We start from the raw sequence: 26,448 nt of genomic DNA on the forward strand, positions 1-26,448 counted from the left end.
AGCAAATAAAAATCATGTTGAAATCCAACCCTCAGACTCTGCTTTGTAAAACGGGGGTTTAAATTGTTCAGCATTTTGTCACTGGTTTCTGCTATTCAAGGATTCCTATGCCCACCACATCATCATCATCATCATTCTTGAAGAGCACTGGGGTATGTGGTATGTCGAACATTTGCAGCTGGCTTTATTATTCTTTAATTTGGCAGGAAAATGTACCCAACAATGAATTATTTTGTTGCTTAGTTCTAAATATATATCTATATATTTACATCATTTGGAAGGCAGGTTAAAGAAATGTGCTTGGCTTGAGGATGGGTGAGAACCACCACGATTCTTGGCTCCTATGGGATTGAATCACACAAACACAGACCCACCTCCAAGAAAACTCTTGAGATTTTTCCTTATTATGTGTCAAAGGTGGGAATTTACCAGCAAAGTCTCCCCAAAGCCTTCACGGTAGAGATCACAGAATCCCAGAATGTCAGGGGTTGGAAGGGACCTGGAAAGCTCATCCAGTGCAATCCCCCCATGGAGCAGGAACACCCAGATGAGGTTACACAGGAAGGTGTCCAGGCGGGTTGGAATGTCTGCACAGAAGGAGACTCCACAACCTCCCTGGGCAGCCTGGGCCAGGCTCTGCCACCCTCACCAGGAACAAGTTTCTCCTCATATTTAAGTGGAACCTCCTGTGTTCCAGTTTGAACCCATTACCCCTTGTCCTGTCACTGGTTGTCACCAAGAGCCTGGCTCCATCCTCCTGACACTCACCCTTTATATATCTGTAAACATTAATGAGGTCACCCCTCAGTGTCCTCTTGTCCAGCTCCAGAGCCCCAGCTCCCTCAGCCTTTCCTCACACGGGAGATGCTCCACTCCCTTCAGCATCTTGGTGGCTGCGCTGGACTCTCTCCAGCAGTTCCCTGTCCTGCTGGAACTGAGGGGCCACAACTGGACACAATATTCCAGGTGTGGTCTCCCCAGGGCAGAGCAGAGGGGCAGGAGAACCTCTCTGACCTACTGACCACCCCCTTCTAACCCACCCCAGGTACCATTGGCTTCCTGGCCACAAGGGCCCAGTGCTGGCTCATGGTCACCCTGCTGTCCCCAGGACCCCCAGGTCCCTTTCCCCTACACTGCTTGACTCAGAGATACTCACTCTTCTGGATAAGTCTTCAAATGTTCTCTGTTCTACAACAGTATAGACTGAGGAACAGAAACCTTATATTGACACACAAATGTGCACACAAAAATGAATTTCATACCAAATCCCATGGTTCTTAATAGTTCAAAACACTCCCTTGGCAGAGAAATGTAAAAAAAAAAAATAAAATAAAATCAGGTCCCGATCATACGCATCCTCATGAGCTTTTATTTTATTCCACTTTTATAACCATCTCTTTTGCCATTACAGCTTTTATTTTTTCTTCAGTTGATTCAATCTCTGTGTCATCATTTGTCCAGTTTGCTTTTCATTTCTTTCTTCAAATAAATCCATTGAATAAAAACTTTCTTTGCTCCGGCAATTCCCAATTGCCATTTGGATTTATCGCTCCCATATGGTTTTGTTTCTCGACATGGGTTTAAAGTTACTTCTCACTTCCAGCAAACTATTTGGCGAACAGGCTTTTCAAATGATGCTCTCGGCGTAAGTTTAGTGATGGCGATATTCCAATATTAAAAATGTCCATAAATTCCATCTATTACTCAGCATTTGACCATGAGCCAGCACTGGGCCCTTGTGGCCAGGAAGCCAATGGTACCTGGGGTGGGTTAGAAGGGGGTGGTCAGTAGGTCAGAGAGGTTCTCCTGCCCCTCTGCTCTGCCCTGGGGAGACCACACCTGGAATATTGTGTCCAGTTGTGGCCCCTGAGTTCCAGCAGGACAGGGAACTGCTGGAGAGAGTCCAGCGCAGCCACCAAGATGCTGAAGGGAGTGGAGCATCTCCCGTGTGAGGAAAGGCTGAGGGAGCTGGGGCTCTGGAGCTGGACAAGAGGAGACTGAGGGGTGACTCATTCATGTTTACAGATATCTAAAGGGTGAGTGTCAGGAGGATGGAGCCAGGCTCTTCTCGGTGACAACCAGTGACAGGACAAGGGGTAATGGGTTCAAACTGGAACACAAGAGGTTCCACTTAAATATGAGAAGCAACTTGTTCCTGGTGAGGGTGGCAGAGCCTGGCCCAGGCTGCCCAGGGAGGTTGTGGAGTCTCCTTCTGTGCAGACATTCCAACCCGCCTGGACACCTTCCTGTGTAACCTCATCTGGCTGTTCCTGCTCCATGGGGGGATTGCACTGGATGAGCTTTCCAGGTCCCTTCCAACCCCTGACATTCTGGGATTTTGGGATTCTGGGATTTCAGATTCAAAGGGACGTCACCTGCCGACTGACGTGGTTCTACAAATGGGACGTGGTGCTAATCCACAAAGGGTCTCTTCAGGATAATAAAGACGTTTTCTAACTACAATTCAAGTGTATTTTTTAAATTTTAAATTAAAATGGTATTTAAACAGTAGGAAAAAGGCAGAGTGTATTTCATAGACTGAACCCCACGTTCCTGAAAAGGCTTTTCACTGAAGGATTATCAGATATTCTTTACGAATCAGACTAAAATCTAAGGACCTAAACTGTTTTTAGGCATTTTTGTCATCTACGGAAATGAGCGACGTGTTCTTAAAATGGCCCCGAGTCCCAGTATTGTGATTATTATTATAGAATCGCAACACAATGAAAGAAATTCTCCCAAACAATCAAGGAAAAAAACCCATCACAGGAGTTTGCCAGAGAAGATTAACTCGTGTTTCCTAAATATCGCTCGGGAATTCCATGAAAAAATCATTAAATAGGAACATTACAACTGTGTTCCTGAATGAACACTGATGGGTTCGTTGCTTGGGCTGTTTTCTCTTGAAGCCGACAGTATTTTATAAGCTTCTGCTATTTGAGACACGACAGTGACGGGTAATAAAAACCAACAGAAAAGTGAATAAAATGGGATCTGGTTGTGTTAAAATATCATGCAACTAAATCACTTTTTAAGCATGGCCTGACTGGAAATACCTATTTTATTCTCATCATATCATTTGATGAATGTAACAGCATTAAAATAAGCTGCTCATCAAATTTATTTCAGCATTGCTCTACGATTAATGCTCAAACCTCCTTAAAAACTACTTAATTTTATAATACTTCTGCTCAGACGTCCTAACAGTACATAGAATAGTGCGAGCGATGGTTAAATCACGTACAAAAAAATGTCTCAAGAATCTGGTGAGTTTGGGATTTCCATCACACAAATCTGTGTTTAATACTTAGTCTTTACTATGAAATAAATGGAAATAATCACCAAAGGTAATTTGATGATCACTGTCTCTGATATCTCCAGGGTAAACCTTCACTTGAACGTCGATACGGAGAATTTAAATACAGATATTCGTACTTGAAATCACATATACACACCACGAAAATGACCCAAGACAATCAAAGCCCATTGAGAAGAGCAAGAAGTGGGTCAACAAATGATTTGTTAGATTATTTGGGTATTCACGTAACAGTCACAAATACTTGCGAAGACATTTTACGTGGAAAAAAGATACGTCTTCCTTTTCATCCACCTTTTTCCTAGAGCTTTTATTTCTCTTCTATTGAATTCTCACCTGCTAAATGACATAATTATACCTGAGGTCTAATAAAAAGCACTGAACAATTTGACTAAAAGGAGCAGATTTAAATGTTTCTTTCTAGTATTCTTTAGTTTGAAGTTGAAACCTGATTTCTACCTATCTCCACATACCTGGTTTTAAACTTCAGTCAAAAGTACCTTCTCCAAATCAATTTAGGCACCCAAAAGATCAGGATATTGTCATGATTCTTCAAGTACTTTTTCTTCCAGTATCTTTAGGTCATTTTCAGTGCCCAGAACTTTGAGTTATGTGACATTAAAGCTCCTGAATGAAGCATTTTAACATCTTTTTTTGAAGTTTCGGATATCCATGAAGACTTTTTCAAGGTAAAACTGAAGGGTGCTGCTTGATGCTTTTGCCTGATGCTGCTCCCAAGGGGTCCTGAGGAACCGGCTGCACCGAACAGGTTCATCCCATTAATGATGAATGACACTTGGTATTACCAGACACACATTATTGCTTTTAATTATCATTAAAGTCCTATGAGCAGTTACCTTAGTGCTTCAATAACAACAAAATAATACCCTTGTTCAGCTGGACCACACCATTCCATGTAGTCAGTTGTCCGTTGTTATGGGTCTAACAAATCGACTCGTAGGGAATATTTGCTTCTCTTCCACAACAAGGGTGTTTATCGGAGCTATCAAAGCCTTTTTAGCAGAGACGACAACTTGAACAGATGGGAATTAGTTATTTTCTGTATGAAAACAAGCAGGTAGGCAGGCAAATCGTATTGTAGGCTTTCCCCTCCTCCTCCTCCCTTGACCGAGCTTTCCGATCAATTATTTGCCCAGTGATTTGTAAATGCTAAATAGGAATTTCTTGCCTCGTAAGACCCTTCTGTGGCCTAATTCCAGGATCAGCTCTGATCCCTTCAGAGAAGCGCAAAGGAAGGTTTAGGATCATGGAATCATAGAATGGTTTTGGTTAGAAAAGACCCTCAAGATTCATTGATTATGATAGTTGAACCAACCCTGGCACTGCCCCATGTCCCTGAGAACCTCATGTCCGTCTGTCCAACCCTCCAGGGATGGTGACTCCAGCACTGCCCTGGGCAGCCTGTTCCAATGCCCAACAGCCCTTTGGGGAAGAAATTGTTCCCCACATCCAACCTCAACCTCCCCTGGCGCAACTTGAGGCCGTTTCCTCTGCTCCTGGCGCTTGTTCCTGGGGAGCAGAGCCTGACCCCCCTGGCTCCAAGCTCCTTTCAGGCAGTTCAGAGATCAGAAGGTCTCCCCTCAGCTCCTGTTCTCCAGCTGAACCCCCCAGGTCCCTCAGCCGCTCCCATCACACTTGTGCTCCAGCCCCTCACAAGCTCCATTCCCTTCTCTCAACTCGCTCCAGCACCTCAAGGCCTTTCTTGTGAGGTGATCCCGCCACCCCTCTGGCCGCCATTTTGCGCCATGAGGTGATTTTGGTGCCACCATTTTGTGTTTTGAGGTGATTCTGGTGCCCCTGGGGCCACCATTTTGAGCCCTGAGATGAGGGGCCCAAAACTGCCTCCAGGATTCACGGTTTGGCCTCCCCAGGTCCCAGCACAGGGACGGTTACTGCCCTGGGTCTCCTGGCCACACCAGTGCTGGTACCAGCCAGGATGCTGCCCTGAGTGGCCTAAACCAGAATTTCTGTCTCCCGATACCAGCTGCACACCCATTCACTGCTGATGGAGGCCTGAGCCATTCACTGACCTCTCAAAGGAGCTGAAAACTGATGTTTTGCGTTGCCTTTTGAGCGTGCGCTGCAAACCACAGGATGCATAAAGAATCACAAGCACGAGCCCAGAATTCAGCTGCAGGAAGCGATTCCAAGCCAAGAACGTTGTTCTAAAGACCGTGCCAAAAATACAGCTCAAATTGTCATTGTCCACACAGGCTACGTCAATTCTCCATCCATCCATCCATCCATCCATCCATCCATCCATCCATCCATCCCATAAAACACCTCCACTGTCACCAAACTCAGGTTGAAACACAGAAGCAAATCTTTCAAAGGTGAAAGGATAAAAAGTGTCTTACAATTTGACAACCACGTATTTGCCTGTTGTTGACCCCTGAGCCACTGAACCAGTCCCTCCATCACAAGATGGGCATTATAACATGTTTTGCCTTCTTTTAAACCGCTTTCCGCGTTCCTTGAAGGCAACAAAATCTATAGCAAGACCGAGAGGTTTTGGTAGAGGATTTAAACCAGCCCATCTTTGTCTCTACCCCTGATGCGTCCAGGTGACTGCTTTTAATTCTTAACCTATATTAAGTTTCTGGATAGTTCATTTGTGATGAAAGACACGCAGATATCTAGTTATCACTTTTCAGTACCAACTCCATCATCATTTGGGTCCTAAATAACCACTCTGGGGGCACAGGATGGTTCATTTCTCATACAGAGAATTCCTACAAACCGCCTTTCGACTGATACATATTATCAGTCCACAGTTTCAATAACATTTATAGTTTAATATGTCATTTAACAGGTATGAGAGTGGGTCCGAAGATGGAGCGGTATTTGCCTGACCATCGCCATCAAGAACTTAGAGAACTGAAGCCCTGACCGAAAGAACAGATGGACAATGACTTGGAGAGAGGACCGAGGAGAAGCATTGTGGTTTCTCCGACATGAGGGGCTCCTGCTAAGAATGGCTCCTGTGTGGACTTCGCCTGCTTCTTCAGCCAAACCAGCCCCCGCCTCCTGAAAGCTGTTGTTATGAGGGTCTCATCAACCCAAGGACAAGAGCTGCCGTCCACAAGATGTGTTCTCACCTGCAGCCTCAGTCACACGTGTCCCTCATCTGCTCCCTCAAACAATGGCCAATGACAAGGAGCATGCCCAGGAGCTCGCCAAGGGTCCTGAGGTCACCCGATGGACCAGAGAAAGACCCGTGAATGCTGGACACGTAAGCGTTGGCAAAAGAAAGCGTGAATCTTTCCAGCCTGCGCAGTACGAGCCTGGGTTGTGAAATCAAGGCGGAGACTGGCCTGAAACAATGGGAGCAAGGGGGGGTGAAGAAGCATAAAAGGTGACTCCAGAATGGACACCGTTCAAGATCTTCCCACTAGAGGATCCCAAACCATGACGGAGGACCGGCCGGACTTCACGGGACCGGAGACCAGAGGGAGCTTCTGGAACTGGACTGGTGATAAATGCACCTCATTTCTCATCTTTACCTTTACTTTTCCCCATTTCTTCCCCCTTTCTTTTTCTTACTCTCTATCTCGTGCCACTTTACGGGAAAATTAATAAAGTAACACTGCTTGATTGAATTATAACCCCTCGGCATTTTGGTCGCTTTAATTTTGCGCTCTGAGATCAAGGTAAAAGAACCATCACGAGTCCATCGCCGAATGGAACGTGACAACACGACTTAACCTGTGTGCACGCGTTCACTTTTTAGAATGGTACGTGAGCTCTTCACGTGGTTTCAATGTAAATATGTGCGAATTCCAGGTAACTCTTTAAAAGGGGTAATAAATAATAGCAGCTAAAACTGCTGAGGAAAAAACTCTCCTTGTATCTTTAATTCTTTGAGTCAACCCAGAGCTGTTAAAAATTAAAACCCCAACCAACCAAACCCCTGTGAATGATCCGTACGGGATGTCTGTCTCTGTGACTTCTAAAATAGGAATTTTGTGTGTTTTTAGTTGAAGTTTTGCGACGTAGCCCCACCTGCATCACCAGGTGCTTCCTGAATTTGGGGGATCATTCGGCGCGACTCGTCGGCCGCTTTCTGGCAGAGCCGACGATTTCGGGAACGGTTCTTTGTCGTGCTCCAGCGCCGTTTTGAAACAAGACGGCCGACTTTCATTTCCTGTTCAAAACCGGGTCGTTTTCTGACATCTGACAGAAAAATCTTGAAGCCAGATCCAAATCCTGAATGGTTTCTACATAAAATATAAAAGTCTGAAAGTTTTTTATTAACTCCTAAAACTATTTCTCAACAAGACCACTGGGACTGTGGTGAGGTACCTCCTTCCCCATCTTAACCCTTGTGCTTTCTTCCTACCAATGATTTTGATATTTTTTTGGCTTTTAGTCATTTTCCTTCTTCTTCTGCTTTGCAATCAACCTTCGCCACTGATTATTTCTCTTTATTCCTTCCCAAATCACCCCTGCTCGCTGCGCCGGCCTCCCGTTGCTTTCTCCTATAAATACATCCACGGTTTCTTCTACGTAACCTCCTATGCAGGAAATACCTTTCACGAGCATCTGTAAAATCACAGCATGTTTTTTTGGCGATCGACCCTTTTTTTTCTAACGTTATTTCGGTCCAAATGCCAAAGGGAAACTCGCTGACAAGTCAGCAGCATTCTCAAGAAATGGTTTTATTATCCTATGAGAAATGGTTATTGTTTTAAGATAAGTTGGCTTGATTTATAGACCAGGCTTTGCTATACCCTGTCGTTACACCGTGGAGGAATAAATACTTAGTCCACTGGATATAAGCGGCCTCTATGGACGAGGAACTGGCTTGTGGTTAAAACACGAGGTGAGACGGAGCTGAAATGTTACCATCACTGGGTTTTTCATCTGTGCAACAGAAAGAGTTGTGATTCAGACCCGCCCTCGTGTCTCGAGTTCACTTGGAAAGGGCCATGGGATGAGTAACGTGACCTTTCAGGGTGCGGATATTGAAAATATTCAACGCTGCCATAGCTAGAGGTGGCAGTATTACTTACTGGTAAGGCCATGTAACCTTCCCTTGCTTGTGATTCTGCCAAAATTGCCATCAGAAGTGGTTGTTTTTCTGGTAGGAAGCCTCTTCTCACTTCCCTGTGCGTGTTTATTCACGGTCAGACAGAAGATAAACGCTCAAAACTGTAGTTAGCACACGTTCAATAGACTATGAAGGAGCTCAAGTTCTCCAAAGCAGCACTTAGGTATCAACTGCATAATACACGAGCATTTAAAATAAAGTCTAAATTAAAGAGAGCGCAACTCTGTATTAATTATTTAACAAGCTACGTGGATGCATAATCACCCGCCTTATTAAAGGAATTAATTTCCCTGAGGTTTTATGAGCACAGATGCACAGACTGATGTCTTTGGAAGGGAAAACCGAGCGGTATCGGCTCTTGGGAAGCATCTCCTGGAATATTCACACCCTATGGCGGGCAACTGTCTCCACTCATCCTCCATTCCTAGGAATCAAAACAACATAGCAACGCAAACTCATGGCAAAGGAAAGTCCCTGTGCCCATCTGATACGGTAGATAACGCAATCTAGGGCTGGCTTAATTGTAATTACAAGATATTTGTGGCTCGCAGCTGACAAGAAGGGGAAATGAAACAATGGTTCTTTCACTTACATAAATCGCCTCAACATTCTAAAGGGAGTATTACAGGATTTTAAAAGAATAGCTGGTACTGAAATAATAAAAGAGATTTATAGAAGAAAATGGAAACCTCTAGTGACTTCGAAATTCTTTTATCTTAATGCTATTTTTTCATTTAGGACAGAATCTCCGCTTTAGAAAAGGAATTCCCTGGGTGCTTCTAAATCATTCTAAAAAGCATAAAACAATAATGTGTGTGCGTAAAATGATTTCTTACCGCGATAACATTGGCTCTGCTTGTTCTGGAGTCTACAGAGATCTGCATTCAAGCAAACGTTCGCCTTTTATTTATACAGGATGCACAATGGGCAGCCTTTGCTAGGATAACATTCCTGAGACAATTTAAGACCTTCGGCTAATGCATTCACTTAATTCTCAAGTCAAATAAAGTCATCAGAGGAAAGAACCATTTGCCATACACATCCTATTCATTTCTTGGCATAAATTCACCAAAACCTCCTGCATCTTGGGTTATTTTTAAAAACACCACCAGCTTCAGCCGAATCTCATTTGTGCAAGTTGTATTTGGGGTCTGTACTTATGTGTGTTTTTAATAATGATTGTTAAAATGGTTGTTGACTATGCTGAAAACACAGATGTGGACTCACAAAAGCTCCCGACAATGCTCCCAAAGAACAGGGCTCAGCAGAACATGAATATTCCAGCGCTGTCGGCTGGTGAAGTTGCTCCAGTTAACAGCAGAAAACAACCAACCCAGGAACCACAAGTCAGGTCTTCCCAAGCAAAACCATAGAATCATTTCAGTTGGAAGAGACCCTCAGGATCATTGAGTCCAACCATAACCAACTCTAGCACTAAACCATGTCCCTGAGAACCCCGTCTAAACGCCTTTTAAACCCCTCCAGGGATGGTGACTCCACCTGGGCAGCCTGTTCCAATGCCCAACAGCCCTTTCTGGGAAGGATTTTTTCCTAAAATCCAATCTAAACCTCCCTGGTGCAACTTGAGGCCGTTTCCTCTCGTCCTATCACTTGCTGTTTTTTGGAATCATAAAATAACTGAGGTTGAAAGGGAGATGTGAGTCCAACCTATGCTCGGAGTTGGGCCAAAGGGATCAGGTTGCCCAAGGTTGTGTCCAGTCAAGTTCTGAATGTCCCCATGGGATGATATTCCTCCCCTCCCTGAGCCACTGCTTCTGTCTGACCACGTCATGGCAAAATATTTTCCTTATATTTCATCAGAACGTTCCTATTTGTTCCTGCCCATCGTGCCATCATTTAAAAAAGAAATACAAAACCTGGCTCAGTCTTCTCCACACATTTCCCACTAGGAACTGTAGATTATTAAGACCATTAATCATAGAACAGTTTGGGTTGAAGAGACCTTCCCAGGTCCCCAGTGCCACCCCTGCCATGAGCAGGGACATCTTCACCAGCTCAGGTTGCTCAGAGCCCCGTCCAGCCTGGCCTGGGATGTCTCCAGGGATGGTTCAGCCACCACCTCTCTGGCCAACCTGGGACAGGCTCTCACCACCCTCAGGGCCAACAATTTCTTCCTCATGTTTGGCCTGAATCTCCCTCCTTTAGTTTAAAACCATCACCCCTTGTCCTATCACAACAGACCCTGCTCAAAAATCTGTCCCCATCTTTCTTCTCGGACACTTTTAAGGCCACACTAAGGTCTCCCTGGAGCTTCTGTTCTCCAGCTGAACACCCCAACTCTCTCAGCCTGTCCCCCAGCAGAGCTGTTCCAGCCTCGCATCATTCCTGTGGCTCCTCTGGCCCCTCTCCAGCAGGTCCATGTGTGTCCTGTGCTGAGGACCCAGAGCTGGACCAGCACTGCAGGGGGGTCTCACCAGAGCGGAGCAGAGGGGCAGAATCCCCTCCCTGCACCTGCTGCTCACGCTGCTGGGGATGCAGCCCAGGACACGGGTGGATTTCTGGGCTGCAAGCGCACGTTGCCGGCTCATGGCCAATCTTGCACCCCCAAGTCCTTCTCCTGGGGCTGCTCTCCATCCCCAGCCTGGATTGACACCGGGGTTTGCCCCAACCCAGGTGCAGGACCTTGCACTTGGCCTTGTTGAACCTCATGAGGTTCATCTGCCTCCACTTCTCCAGCCTGCATCTCCTTCTCTGTCAGAACCCATTAAGACAGCGCTTAAAACCAGACAAGGATGTGCAAACAGCACAGGTCACCTGTCACTTGAAAAGCTGATCTGTGGAATTAAAACAGGAATGCTGTAACATGTCTCAGTATCATCACCCTTGCATAACCAGAGATCTGTTCCAGGGAAATGACGTAAGGCGAAGTTTCTATTTAAACCTGCTGTTATCACCCCCAGGACTCTGATCAGGAACAGGAGCCAAATGATACAATCGCACTTCCTCGTGTCGAGCATCTGTAAACAGATTCCTGCATTGAGACGAAACTTGGTTGTTGATCGTTTGGTGGGGTCTCTTTATTTAAAATGTTATTATTATTATTATACCCCACGATACCATTCAGGAACCTTAAAGGTGACAGCATATTTGGCGTCAACCACAAAGCTCCACTGCCGACCTGGCTCTGTAAAATCAGGTTTTCCCAAAATATTCCAACTTTTAAACCAAGTCTTGAAAGGGAAACCCTTGAGAGCGACAGGTATTGGAAACATACTGCCGAAACAAAATTAAAGGGTTTATTAACATATTTTACACCGTGTAAAAGAGTTTGGTTGGTGTGAAGGACACGTGCACCCGTGGCACGGGCTGTAATGGAATAAATTGCTGACACTCATTTTGTCTGTAAGTCTAGACTTGGAAATCAATTTTAGTTCTCTCTTTCTACTGACAATAAGCCAAGAATTATTGAAAATGTTCACGACGCCCTCCCCCTTTTTTTTAGATTAACGTTTCCTCATTATAAGTTGCTTTATAAAGTCGAGGCGGCTCATGAAACGAACTTGCAGAGCAGTGAAACATGAAATTAAGCAGTAACGAAGTTTCTAAAGACACAGGTATCAAAACAGCCTCAAACTGACTTCAAGCATCGTCTTACACTTTGTTTTCACCTCAGTTTAAAGTGAGTTTGTAGACTTGATCTTAGCAATCAGGTTTAAAGAAAAAAGATGATGACAGGGAATGAAGTGCAGAGCTCAGCTTTGTGGCAGGACTTTGTTAGATCCAGATGTAAATTCCCAATGAACACGGAACAACCTCGGGTGTCTCTAATCCAACATGTTACACTTTGCCAACAAGTTTCACAAATACCTTGTGCCAGCATAAACACTATTACTGCAAAATATATCACCCCCTACTCCTTTCTCTTAGCAACAATATGAATATTATTGCTTGTAAACTGATGAACACGCTATGTGGACACATTAACATCACCCGTTTGCCGTCGGTTCAACTTGCACAGGATGTAACGCTTGAGTTTTCGCGTACACATCCTATAATAAACCTCAGTGGTTTATCCTCTTGGCTACGTAGGAGTCAAGGGATGAGTGTTGCAAAAAAGCTGGATGCTATAAAACTGAAAGCACAATTATAAAATTACAATTTGGTTAAATGTGGATGAAAACCTTTAAGAAAAGTCACTAAAATGTCACTGAGCCAGACCGGGATTTTGGCAAATAGAAATAAAAGGTAATTTAATATGAGAAGAAACATACAGTGAAAGGCAGCCAGATTTCTCTTAATCTGCTATTTATCACTGTATACAAGTTGACATCAAAGTTCAGAAGATAATGTCATGTTTTCTAGGAAGGCGAGCGCTGTCTGCGCGCGCCGATGGTCCAAAGTGATGCTTTTGGAGAGCGTTACCCACTGTTTAACCCCCAAACCAGCAGAATTTCAACCCAAAACGCAGCGTTTGAGCCAAGCCAACCCCAGCTTCAAACAAGCCAGAAACCACACGATCCAATTCTCTTTCTGGAAACAATAAGCCAATTAAAACTAAAACCTATGAAGAAATTGTTTATGATGGATGCAAACAGAAAGAGGCTCTGAAACGCCTGTAAATAAGCACAAGTTTTACTGTCTTACATAGAGCCAAATATGAGCTGAAATCTCTTCATGGCATTTTGAATTCCTAAAGTTTTTATCATCTTTGGGGAAAATAACTGGAAAAGCACTGAAAGCTTCAACTCTTTAGTGGAATCCATACTGAACTAGTGGTACCCAGCAGCTGTCATTTTATATCTAAACGCCATTTAAAACAATTGCTCTAGACAACAAATATATATGTCTTTAAAAACAAAATAAAATTACTCTATTCTTCTACTTCCCACATGATTTCTAATGGCTCTATTCTAAAACTGATAACTTCTATTCTGTTATAAAACTGATACTTCATTTTATGTAGAAATACTACAAGAATATCTAAGGACTCAGTAATATTAAGATAAGATGCAATTTTAAAATGTTAATCTCAATAGAAGAATGAAAATGTTCAGTTTGGAAAATACAACTGTATTATAGCATGTAACATATTGCCTAGAAAGGGTTTTCATACCTTTTCAAAGTACCTCCCTTCTGAGAGGAAGGATTAGAAACATTTAATAGACAATATCTTCATTTCTTTATCCTTCACAGAATCACAGAATGGACTGGGTTGGAAAAGACCTCAGAGATCATCAAGTCCAAGCCTTGGTCCAACTCCAGTCCATTGACTAGATCATGGCACTAAGTGCCATGGCCAATCTCAGTTTCCAGTTCTAGTATCTCTTCTTCACTCTGTAGGCAGCAATTTTCTCCGTAACTCTTCTATTTTAACATGAATTTCATGTGCTATTGTCTTGCCTGCTCAACCAAAATTGTTAAGATGTTACTACACCTCCTGGTCAGAAGACTGAAGTTTGCTTATACTGAATGATTCTTCACCTTGAAATCTTCACCTCTCACTTGAGTTCCTCCTCCATATTGTTTATTTTCAATCATTACACTAAATAGAACTATCTTTTTCTCAGTATGGTTCCCACACACATTTCAGAAGGAGGAGAGGGGTAAGAGAGAAACCAGGACCTTGATAGCAAATCTCCTTCCCTTATAGACCTCAAGTATTTACTTTGATCCCACATCTCCTGTATCTCTTCATCAGTTATTTATCTATGAGATAAACCCTCACCGAACCAGTAACGACGTCGTTCTTTTACGTAAGCAGAGTGGGAAGTGTGTTGAGAGATCCCGGCAAATGTGAGACATTAAATCAGATGAATCACCCTTATCCCCAGGCTTGCTGACTCCTCAGGATCTCTTTCTGAAGGACGTTTTCCCTTTTCAAGAAAATTGTTCCCACCTTATCGTATCTATCTATGTGTGAACTGACTCTAGGCAGCTTTTAGCACGAGATCACAGGATCATTTGGGTTGGAAAAGACCCTCAAGATCATCGAATCCAAACGTTTCCCCAGCCCTGGCACTGCCCCATGTCCTCAGAACCTCATCTCTGTCTGTCCAGCCCTCCAGGGATGGTGACTCCAGCACTGCCCTGGGCAGCCTGTTCCAATGCCCCACAGCCCTTTGGGGAAGAAATTGTTCCCCACATCCAACCTCAACCTCCCCTGGCGCAACTTGAGGCCGTTTCCTCTGCTCCTGGCGCTTGTTCCTGGGGAGCAGAGCCCGACCCCCCTGGCTCCAAGCTCCTTTCAGGCAGTTCAGAGATCAGAAGGTCTCCCCTCAGCTCCTGTTCTCCAGCTGAACCCCCCAGGTCCCTCAGCCGCTCCCATCACACTTGTGCTCCAGCCCCTCACCAGCTCCGTTCCCTTCTCTCCACTCGCTCCAGCACCTCAAGGCCTTTCTTGTGAGGTGATCCCGCCACCCCTCTGGCCGCCATTTTGAGCCCTGAGGTGATTCTGGTGCCCCTGGGGGTGCCATTCTGAGCCCTGAGATGAGGGGCCCAAAACTACCCCCAGGTTTCATGATTTGGCCTCCCCAGGTCCCAGCACAGGGACGGTCACTGCCCTGGGCCTGCTGGCCACACCAGTGCTGGTACCAGCCAGGATGCTGGTGGCCTCTTGGCCACCTGGGCACACGCTGGCTCATGTTCAGCCGCTGGCACCAACACCCCCAGCTCCTTTTCCGCCGGGCACTTTCCAGCCGCTCTTCCCCGAGCCTGTAGCGCTGCCTGGGGTTGCTGTGACCCCAGGGCAGGACCCGGCACTTGGCCTTGGTGAACCTCAGACAATTGGCCTCAGCCCATGGATCCAGCCGGGCCAGACCCCTCTGTATGGCCTTCCCACCCTCCAGCACATCAACGCTCCCACCCAAAGGATGACCTTGTTCCAAGGAGATGTGGTTTTGCTCCCACACAGTGAGAAAAACCCCAAATTTACAGCTTTTCATTAAGAACACAGTTGTTGACCAGACAGAGATTCAAGTGCTATAAATATCTGAGAGAGATGCAGAAACAGAAGCCTGAACGTTGTTGTTTCCTTGCAAAGCAATTTGGCTCGATGAAAGAACTCGCGACTTTGCTTTTCAGACACCCACGATTATGGATATAGAAGAACAGGTTGCACAGAGAGGTTTCTATATCAAAAAATGGTTTGCTTTGAAAAAAGCCTTCAAAACAAGTTCTACAAAAGAAAGGACTGGACAAGAGGGACCCAGTAACTGGGTAAAGAAACCACCAGAGATCAGCGGCAGCTTTAGGAATTGGACCCCGTGCACGTAAAACATCGATGGACATTGAAAGACTTAAATGTTTATGGAAACTCAAAGAGATGAAGGTCCCACCGGGCTCGCTCTGGCTATCCTTTGTCAAACACACCAAATGTATCCAGACATGGCGAGGAAACGAGAATCCCTTTGCAGGGTTTACATTACAACATCCATAACCCACCGGAGCCAGCCATAATCTTACCTATCTGCTCATTTTATTATTATTTCAAATGACTGTTTGGTTTGTTTTCTTGCAAACGTATTAAATTCCCTTCTGGCATTGCCTCCAAGCCAGAGCGTTAACTGACGACAGCCAACCATGCATGTAACCACAGAATTCTCTTGTGCAAGCATTGATTCATCATTTTATCTCCAGTATTACAAGGAAATACTTACTTTATAACCATTTCCATGCACTCCACATGCAGTCAGCACAAATATCATGTTTTACTGATAGAAATGCAGCCCTGCATTGGCGCTTAGACACCCTGAGCTGCTTTACCTCTCCAGAAAAGCAGGTATTAGGGATGCCAATGAATTTATAACCCAGGCTGTGATTTACTCGAAGCAGCACACAAATATTGCCATAGGAGTAGTTAACTTATATATAAAAACCCCTCAGAGGCCTCATTTGGTGCTCTCATTTTCTACTTCGCTCACCTGCTCTTCGTATCAGTATTTTTTCCTCCCCACTATGCAAAAGCATGATGAGAATACAAGTGATTTGTTATAATACGGTGCGAGTTCCTCAAGAAAGCCATTGCAAACGCTAATTACAGGCTTCCAAGTTGCGGCGCCTGATTGCATCACCTGGAAATAGTTTGTGGATAGCAAATCGAAATAAACTTTGAAAATGTCAATACCCAAAGCGCAACTACATAAAGTGTGAATTAAAGAGCTGATTTTACAATTTAAGTGTATCTAAGGCATATTTAAGTAATTCTGGGATGATATTAAGCAAAACCCGTGAGCAATCATATTTGAACTTTTTAAGGCTGTAATTTCCTATGAGTTCAAGTATCTGCTCTTGGCTTGACTTGGCAAGCGGCCTCAAGTGAGAACAGCAATTCAGAGTTTGAAACCAAGGTATTTAATGATTATATTTTCATTAATCAGACCATAAAGAAATGCTCTCATCAGCTAATTGCATCCAAAAGATGATGGGATATGCTACTGAAGAAGTAAATCTCTAGATTACTTAAGGTTGACTACAATAGGAAAACACAAGTCTTAGTTTTACAGACTTGGTTCTGAGTTTTGCAGAAGAAAGTGAATTAAAAAATAAAGATAACTGCTTAAGTTTGAGGTTTGATAATCAGTACCACAGATCCTGGACAATATCACGATACCCATTGTCATAATTTACTGCAGCATATTGGGAAAACCAACATCACTGTTGTGAAACAACCCAAAATTTCGTACTTAATTCATTTTGCTTTCCAGATTTTCGCTTTCTTACCTTCATAATGTTCACTAGGTCTGTCTGATAGTAGCGATCTTGGTGCGCGTTGGCAGCCGCTAAGGTGAGAAGATAATCGTTCCTGGCATGGATGGCCTTGGAATTACACTCGGATCGGCGCGCTTTTAACTGCAATGACAAACAGAAGTTAAAAGATGGGTAATAATGAGGAGCTAAAGGATGAAATGCGAATTAATTGTAGATTAACATGCGTATTTATGTATGAACAAAGCCAAATCTTTAAAGGATTAATAGCTTCGTGTTTAACGGTAAGGGGTTTATAATGTATTTTCTCCCATGCAGTTGGTAATTTCACACATGGTCTTTAATGAACAATTGTAATTCCAACTAGACAAAATCTTGTCAATTCGATCCTATGTAATTCTGGCCTCTTATCTCATCACTCGTTCTAACGATGCGTCTTCCGTCATCTCTGCATTGGTCAGAGGTCTCGTGAAATCAGCTGCGAAGCCCCATTGCAAGAAACATTGAGGACTTTTTATTCCACTCACCTTCACGCTCGCCTTCTGCAAGCTTATTCGGGACTGAAAAAGACTAAGTTTGGACCTGAAACAAAATTAAAAGGAGAATTTAAAGCTTTATAGCTTTTCTACAGAAGCGCAGGATCAACAAACCACCGCACTTCACTTCTGCAAAATTTGACTTAGTTTCTTATGCCTACATTTTGATTGGTATAGTTTAAAGAAAAGCTTAAGAATAATATATTACACTGCGTGCTCTGAAATTTTCTGTGCAGTTCAGCCTGATTTTTGAACACAATTTCAATACATTGTGAAATGGGGCGGCAGCTGCAACTCGAGTTCTTTTGGGGTTTGATGGATTTGGAGTAAACCCTCCAGCCACGAAGTGCTGTACATTTGAGCTACTGGTCATCTGATGAGATATTAATGTAACATCGTTAGTAATTCTGTCCCAGATGGAGGGGTATATGTGACACACACGTATTTTTAAAAGCAGAACCCGTCTGATTTTCACCTTTGGACTCATGAAATAGAAATTAAAGAAATTCTTTCTTAGCTATGTGAAAGACAGCGGTTTGAAAATTCAATAAGAAAACACAATCAAGTAAATAGTTATTTTAAGCTGAACAATAGCACAGTAGAAACCTGCTCCATAATTCCCAAACTCAAATTTTTGTTGTGTTTTATTTGGAGTTTTTTTCATTTGTTTGCGTTTGGTTTTTGTTATTTTTTGTTTGTTGGTTGGTTTTTTGTTTCATGGGTTTTTTTAATGCTTGTTTTCACAGAATCACAGAATGGACTGGGTTGGAAAAGACCTCAGAGATCATCCAGTCCAAGCCTTGGTCCAACTCCAGTCCATTGACTAGATCATGGCACTAAGTGCCATGTCCAATCTCGGCTTAAAAACCTCCAGGGCCGGTGAGTCCAGCACCTCCCTGGGCAGCCATTCCAATGCCTGACCACTCTCTCTGCACAGAATTGCTTTCTAATCTCCAGCCTCAATTTCCCCTGGCAGAGTTGAAGCCCATGGCCCCTTGTCCTATTGCTGATGCCTGGGAGAAGAGCCCAATCCCCACCTGGCTAGAACTGCCCTTCAGGTAGTTCTAGAGAGTGCTGAGCTCCCCTCTAAGCCTCCTCTTCTCCAGACTAAACAAGCCCAGCTCCCTCAGCCTCTCCCCATAGGGCTTGTGTTCCAGTCCCTTCCCCAGTCTTGTTGCTCTTCTCTGGACCCGCTCCAGCACTTCAATCTCTTTCCTGAGCTGAGGGGCCCAGAACTGAACACAATACTCCAGTTGTGGCCTCCCCAATGCAGAGCACAGGGGAAGGATCACTGCCCTTGTCCTGCTGACCACGCTGGTTTGGATACAGGACAGGACACCATTGGCCTTCTTGGCCACCTGGGCACACTGTTGGCTCATGTTGAGCTTCCTGTCCATTAGTCCCCCAGGTCCCTTTCTGCCTGACTGCTCTGCAGCCACTCTGTGCCCAGCCTGGAGCGCTGCAGGGGGTTGTTGTGGCCAAAGTGCAGCACCCGGCCCTTGCTCTTGTTGAACTTCATCCCACTGGAATCAGCCCATTTTTCCAGTCTATCCAGATCCCTCTGCAGAGCCCTCCTGCCTTCCAGCAGCTCCACACTCCCTCCCGACTTGGCGGGGTTTTTTTTAAGGTTTGGGGTTTTGTTTGTTTTGTTGGATTTTTTTATTGATTTGTTGTTTTTTTTGTCGTTTTTACATCCTTCAGGCATTCCAGGATATTTTACTAATGTTCTTTTCATCATCCAATCCTCATCAAGTAAAAGACAAAACAAATCCTCTAACGAACCCAGAATTTCTTTGCATTGTGAGAATACAACAAATGAGCTGATGCCCAATGAGTCAGTTATACTTCACTATCAATAAACTAATACAAGTACAAATGTGCTTTATACGTGTGCAATGATTCAGCCATATGCTATTAGACAAACGTACTTGGCCTCAATATCGGCTTTCTCCCGCACCGCTTGAGCCATCTGTTCCGTCTCAAAATATTTCTTCTTGCCTTTAGCTAAATCTTTTACCGTCTCTTGTAGTTCAGCTTGGATCCTCGTCAACTGCTCCACGCACTGGAAAAGTAAGGAAACAAAACATGATATTTTTTTACGTCTAAATAATATCACCGTCGTCGCCTTATCGCTCTTCATTATGTTTTATATGGGACGGCGCAGCCTGCGAGTCGCTTCTGCTCAATTATTCATGTTTTAAAGAATATCAAATCCTATTTTCTTCCTGTTTTCTGCCGCTGTTTAACTATTTGAATTCAATGATTCAACACACAAGGTCTGAAAGCGTCGGATGAGGTAATTAGTTGAAATAATTAGAATACAATTGGGAAAAAGCCAAAGGCAAATGACTGCAGGTGATACAAAACAATGATTCATCTCTCCTTCTCTATAATTTAAAGCGTAAGACAAAACCCACCACGTAAAACACAACAAGGACTGTTTGAGAAATGTTATTTTAAGAGTTGGGTTTTCTTCATTTTATTTCCAACAAACAGGGTTGTATCAGAAATCATAAAGAAAACTTCAAGGTTTAAAATGCATCGTGAGACACTCAAGGAGTGAAAATATTAGTAATTCCATCTCTTGTCATTCACGTGACCCAACCGGCGTTACAACATATATTTTAACGTTAAAATATAATATTTGAAGGAATAGTAGAAAAACACTGTACTGGTTTTGACTGGGAGAGCGTTAATTTTCTGTGGAGTAGCTGGTCTGGTGCTTATTTTGGGGATTTGTGACCAAAACTGTGTTACTACCAGCGGGATGTTCCAGTTATTGCTTGCAGAGCATCAAGGTGTTCTCTGGTTCTATTTTGCTTTATCTAATAAACTGGTTTTTACCTCAACCCATAAGTTTTTGCACTTTAACCCTTTAGATTTTCTCATCCGCCAGATGGGACCGAGCAGCTGTTGATGGTGGTTAAATCACAAATATTAAAAAGTTCCACAATTCTCCAAATATCAGCTTCCAAAAACATGTGTGAGAAAAGATCTACGTTAAGGATCTACTGAACAAAATAAATATGAATTATCAATATCTAGAATTATATTATCTTTAAAAGAGATTTGTAAAGATTTTCTTTTACCCAAGAGCGATAGTTCACTGTATTTCTATTTAATTATAGGTATTAAAAACTAGATGTGGTCAATGAAGGCTCCGGGTGATACTTAAAGGCAGAACCTCAAGCTTAAGGGACCCAATTTCCATTTCAATTTAAATTTCTGTCCTTCAAAGACCAGACCCAAGGTCCCAATTAATTTCATCTCATAATCAAACACCCAATTTCTGCCATTCGAGGTGCCACATTTGTCCTCGTACCGAACACCTATGGGTTTTCATTACATTAATTATTCATGCTTTTAACATCCAAAACTAATAAAATTGTGGAACTGAGCAACGTAACGTTTACTTCATAACATTCAACAATTGTTAAGAATCATATCCAGCCACCTGCAGAAAACCAAGTTTTGTTAGAAATGCCTTGCACTGAAAATGTCCAATTCCTTTTTGGTTATAAATACATTGAAACTCGTGTACGTTCACAGTAAATCTGGTATTTGATGTGTGCAGACCAGTAAAGCGATGGGCTCCATAAAGTAGGCAAAATTGGGTTTTTTAAAGACCTCTGCATGTGTAATAGAAAAATAAAAGGTAGAAAAATCTGTATACATTGGACAGATGGCGGAGAACAAAATTCATTTCTAAAAATCTGTGGGTTTGCTCCATCAATGGGTATTTTGATCCCTGAAGCCTCCTGTCGGCATCAAAACATTAAAATATCAAATAACCGCGGCGTCGTTAACACGCTGGTTTGAAAAAGCATTAAATAACCTTGATTTGGCATCTCTGAAGAATAAAAAAACACTCAGGGGACTGGAAACCCTTCAGGGGGTTTGGGCTGGGGAGAGATTGGTTATATGTGAAAAGCTGATGGTTTCCTGTTGCGGCGCCTCTGTGCAGTGATTTTATACCATTTATTCCATGTTCTGATAGCGATCCCTGCAGCGGAGCCCACGGCAGCTTTGGATCAATTTTCTTAAAAGGTCAGACGTGGTAACAAGAGACACGTTTATTACCCCTGCTCTGGGGTCACTTTGTGATTTCGTGATATTTTTTAGCAAATTATGATGAGTTTTTCGGAAATTGTTGCAGTTTGTTATTGAAACAGGTCATAAAAAGTGTAAAATCACAAGTATTTCACTGACTGTTAATTACAATTTTGATAAGCTCTTGTCTGGATGGAGATTGGCGTAATATATTACTTATCCATTCAGAAATCCAACGGAAGGGCGGTGGATGTGATCTGCCTTGACTTGAGTGAGGCATTTGACACAGTGTCCACAGCATCCTCACAGCTGAACTGAGGGAGTGCGGGCTGGACGATCGGGTAGTGAGGTGACTGTGAACTGGCTGAAGGGAAGAAGCCAGAGAGTCGTGGTCAATGGGGCAGAGTCCAGTTGAGGCCTGGATCTAGTGCAGTGCCTCAGGGGGCAGTGCTGGGGCCTACATTATTCTATATTATTCAACCATTTGGACAAGGGAATAGAGTGGCTGTCAGCAAGTTTGCTGGTGACACCAAGCTGGGAGGAGTGGCTGACACGCCAGAGGCTGTGCTGCCATCAGAGACCTGGACAGGCTGAGAGTTGGGATGGGAGAAATGTAATGAACTAGAACAAGGGCAAGTGTAGAGTCTTGGATCTGGGCAGGAACAACCCCAGGTTCCAGTATAAGTTGGGGAATGACCTGTTGGAGAGCAGTGTAGGGGAAAGGGACCTGGGGGTCCTGGGGACAGCAGGATGAGCATGAGCCAGCACTGGGCCCTTGTGGCCAGGAAGCCAATGGTACCTGGGCTGGATAGGAAGGGGGTGGTCAGTAGGTCAGAGAGGTTCTCCTGCCCCTCTGCTCTGCCCTGGGGAGACCACACCTGGAATCTTGTGTCCAGTTGTGGCCCCTCAGTTCCAGCAGGACAGGGAACTGCTGGAGAGAGTCCAGCGCAGCCACCAAGATGCTGAAGGGAGTGGAGCATCTCCCGTGTGAGGAAAGGCTGAGGGAGCTGGGGCTCTGGAGCTGGAGAACAGGAGACTGAGGGGTGACTCATTCATGTTTACAGATATCTAAAGGGTGAGTGCCAGGAGGATGAAGCCAGGCAGGACAGTGACAGGACAAGGGGCAATGGATTCAAACTGGAACACAGGAGGTTCCACTTAAATAGGAGAAGAAACTTCTTCTCAGTGAGGGTGGCAGAGCCTGGCCCAGGCTGCCCAGGGAGGTTGTGGAGTCTCCTTCTGTGCAGACATTCCAACCCGCCTGGACACCTTCCTGTGTAACCTCATCTGGGTGTTCCTGCTCCATGGGGGGATTGCACTGGATGAGCTTTCCAGGTCCCTTCCAACCCCTGACATTCTGGGATTCTGGGTTTTTACTTGAAACTCATTCTGGATTAAGAGGTCTAGTAGAGATCTCTGGAGACAGAAACGACTTTCAAATGCAGCGACCAATTAAATCTAAGTCAAGCTTATTTTTTCCTTGAACTACGCTATTTTCTCTGCACAGATTCACAGACCAATTCCAGCAGTTTTTGAATATTTACTTGTGATACCTTTACAGGAGGTGACTGGATAAGATGCATTTTACACCCTGTAGTCTTCGCAAGTCCTTTCTTCAGGTTTAAGATAAGCCTGTCCTTAAAATCAGAACCTGTCCTAACAAAACCCACCTTAAATTGTCACTGCAATCCAACTCAAGGTAATTGCCGCAGCGTGATGTTCCATTTGCACAGGCAGTTTTGACCAACTTTAAAAGACTCATTTCCAAGCAATTTACATTTTAGATAGCTCACAATTTTGATCCCTCTTCGACAAGCTATTTATTTCTATAACAACATGCACAGGCAAAGCCTGAAAAGTACCCACATATTTTAGAATTTCCACACTAAGAGATTTCTAACAACCATGTTTTTCTACATCAGAATGACTAAAGCGTAAAGAACTTATTAAGGCGCAAATACCTTTTTGAGCTGCTGTTCCTTAAAGCACCGTACAGTCCTGGCCGGTTCTGAAATTAAGTTTTTATAGTTCTCGCAGATATTGAGGCGGGATTGGGCCACTTGCATCGTGCCTTCGAGAAGCGATTTCCAAACCGAGTACATGCTCCTAAAATAACAAAACGCAAAGGATGCAGGTAAGAAGAAATGGAGGTTGGGTGTTAAATTGCAAATGAGACCCATAAGAAGCAGAATGGGAACCGAACCCCGATAACTTGTGGGGATGGGGAGCGTCGCGCAGACTTTTCCTACTGTGTGTAATTTGAATACGAGTCACCCGCTTCATTCTATAAATACGAGAGCCTGGATGAGCCACTTCGAGCTTCCCCTGTTAAATAAGTGAGCTGCACAGTGATGGTTTCACTACTCACAGGTCAGTGGATGAGCCCAATTTAAGTTTAATATTAATCATTTAGCTTAAGTAGATGCACACTAAATGTAATGAATTATTTAGAGATATAAGTGGGGTGATTAGTAGGTCAAGAGAGATTCTCCTTGCACTCTACTCTGCCCTGGGGAGACCACACCTGGAATATTGTGTCCAGTTATGGCCCCTCAGTTCCAGCAGGACAGGGAACTGCTGGAGAGAGTCCAGCGCAGCCACCAAGATGCTGAAGGGAGTGGAGCATCTCCCGTGGGAGGAAAGGCTGAGGGAGCTGGGGCTCTGGAGCTGGACAAGAGGAGACTGAGGGGTGACTAATTCATGTTTACAGATATCTAAAGGGGGAGTGTCAGGAGGATGGAGCCAGGCTCTTCTCGGTGACAACCAATGATAGGACAAGGGGTAATGGGTTCAAACTGGAACACAAGAGGTTCCACTTAAATTTGAGAAGAAACTTCTTCTCAGTGAGGGTGGCAGAGCCTGGCCCAGGCTGCCCTGGGGGCTTGTGGAGTCTCCTACTCTGGAGGGGTTCAAGACCTGCCTGGACACCTTCCTGTGTAACCTCATCTGGGTGTTCCTGCTCCATGGGGGGATTGCACTGGATGAGCTTTCCAGGTCCCTTCCAGTCCCTGACATTCAGTGATTCTGTCATTCTGTGTAAGGCTGTATGATTTTCAATATACTCTTTGTTTAGTGATACTTGGTGTGGCAGAATGCAAAACCCCCTCTCTCCCCCTCCCTCCTTCGATATGGAAGGCGTAGACACATCTCCCTCTCTCTCTGCTGCTTGAGGCCAACAGCTTCTTTTGTTTGGCCCCAGAGCCCGCTGGCCAGGGCCGTTAAGAGAGAGGGGAAGGGAGCACAGAGCCGCTGGGCGCCCACGGCCAGCGTGGGGGATGTTTGGAGGCTTCAGGGGCACCCACAGCCAGGCTGGGGGTGCAGAGAAGCTTCTGGAATGTCTACAGTCAGATCTGATCAGGCTATAAAAACAGGATTCTCGTCGAGGCTTCGCCCCTTGCGCGATCCTGTTGGAGTTACACGCTGAGCTGCTGCCACCAGGAGCCACTTCACCCCCTGTCCCGGGGATGGAGACTCCGCTTGCCTTGCCCCCATGTGTGTGAGTAAATTAACCCTCGCAGGATTACGAGTGTATCTACTTTCCGTGCACATTTGTACGTGTATTTATACTTTCCGTGCACATTTGCACGTGTACTTTCCGTGCTCAATACGAGCACGTGTATAAATTATTTCCTCGTGTAATCGCAAGTGTATTTTCCTCCCGTGCTTCCGCATAAGCAGGTGTAATATTCCATGCACATTTGCACGTGTATTTCTCCTCGCAGGATTGCTAGTGTATTATAAATTTACCCTCGCAGAATCGCGAGCGTACACTTTCCGTACTCACTACGAGTACGTGTATCCCTTTAAAATAATCCCACACCATGTTCAGGCAAGTGTGGACTCTTCCCGGACTCGGGGCCGGCTCCGGCATTGTTTTTGGTGAAGCCACGTGCATGCACACTGTGCACCTCCTGTTGTATTAGTTGCTGCCCCTTAATTTCCTCAACTGGTATCCGAACCTCTATTCAAGTCACTTTGGAGTGCTAAAACCCTGTTTCTCACCAGTTTAATAAAAGCTGTTTTGGACCGTGTTGTCCCGTAAACGAACCTCGGGGGGGCTACGTGACACTTGGCAAGGTGGATTTGTTAAAATTTTAAGCTTTAGGTTCTGCTCATATTTACCAAAAGCAACTATAAACTACACTGAACAATTATAAGATAAGGCCTATTTTGCACTTTGCTAAGAAAGGATTTCTCCAGACAAAACAGCACCTGCAAGGCCATGGACCAGAAACAATGCCAACAGCTGAACAAAACAAAGGCCCACGTGGAATCAGAGAACAAGATCCAATGAGAAGCAAGAAGACCCCAAAGTGAAATATTGATATCGGCCTGAATCACAGTATGAATGGTTATATATAGATATAAAGATATAAGGTATAAAAATATATAAAGGTCTATGGTTTTCTATTCTCGGTTGGACCTCTGCGCAGGTTCCCAGCTGGATCCAGCCCTCCTGCTATTCTACTCCATTAAGTTTTTATTTTTTAAGAATTTTGTCTATCAGAGTCTGCTGTGCATACGGTTATCAGGAGAAAAGACACATACGGACATCTGGAGAGAAATCCAGCAGCATTTGGCTTGGGGTATTTCCCCCATGCAGTAAATAACAGAGCGAACCCACCACCCAACTCTTTTAAGTCACAATAAGCAGAAGCCTAAATTCCTCTCCTGCGACATTCATGGTGATCTAACAAATACCTGCACTTTAAAATAAAAATTGAAATCATGTTTTACCAAAGTCAAAGCTCTTCCCACTGTCCCTGTTCCGTGATTCAGTTTTCGGCTGGACCAATTAACAGACCCTATAG

The 26,448-nt window shown here is 44.2% G+C and overlaps 1 protein-coding gene across 2 annotated transcripts in view; it reads right to left on the reverse strand.

The window, feature by feature from the left end:
* FCHSD2 (FCH and double SH3 domains 2) overlaps positions 1 to 26,448 on the reverse strand; it is a 164,926-nt gene that overhangs the window by 60,512 nt on the left and 77,966 nt on the right. For both annotated transcript variants that reach the window (XM_082056779.1, XM_082056778.1), the window contains exons 5-8: positions 23,599 to 23,743; positions 19,516 to 19,649; positions 17,579 to 17,633; positions 17,067 to 17,195 (exon numbers count right to left, since the gene is read on the reverse strand). In XM_082056779.1, coding sequence (XP_081912905.1) covers positions 17,067 to 17,195; positions 17,579 to 17,633; positions 19,516 to 19,649; positions 23,599 to 23,743 — 463 coding nt within the window. The remainder of the gene's footprint in view (positions 1 to 17,066; positions 17,196 to 17,578; positions 17,634 to 19,515; positions 19,650 to 23,598; positions 23,744 to 26,448) is intronic.

Source organism: Streptopelia decaocto (assembly GCF_964273445.1).
Source record: "Streptopelia decaocto genome assembly, chromosome: 1".
In the NCBI taxonomy this organism is placed as follows: Eukaryota; Metazoa; Chordata; class Aves; order Columbiformes; family Columbidae; genus Streptopelia; species Streptopelia decaocto.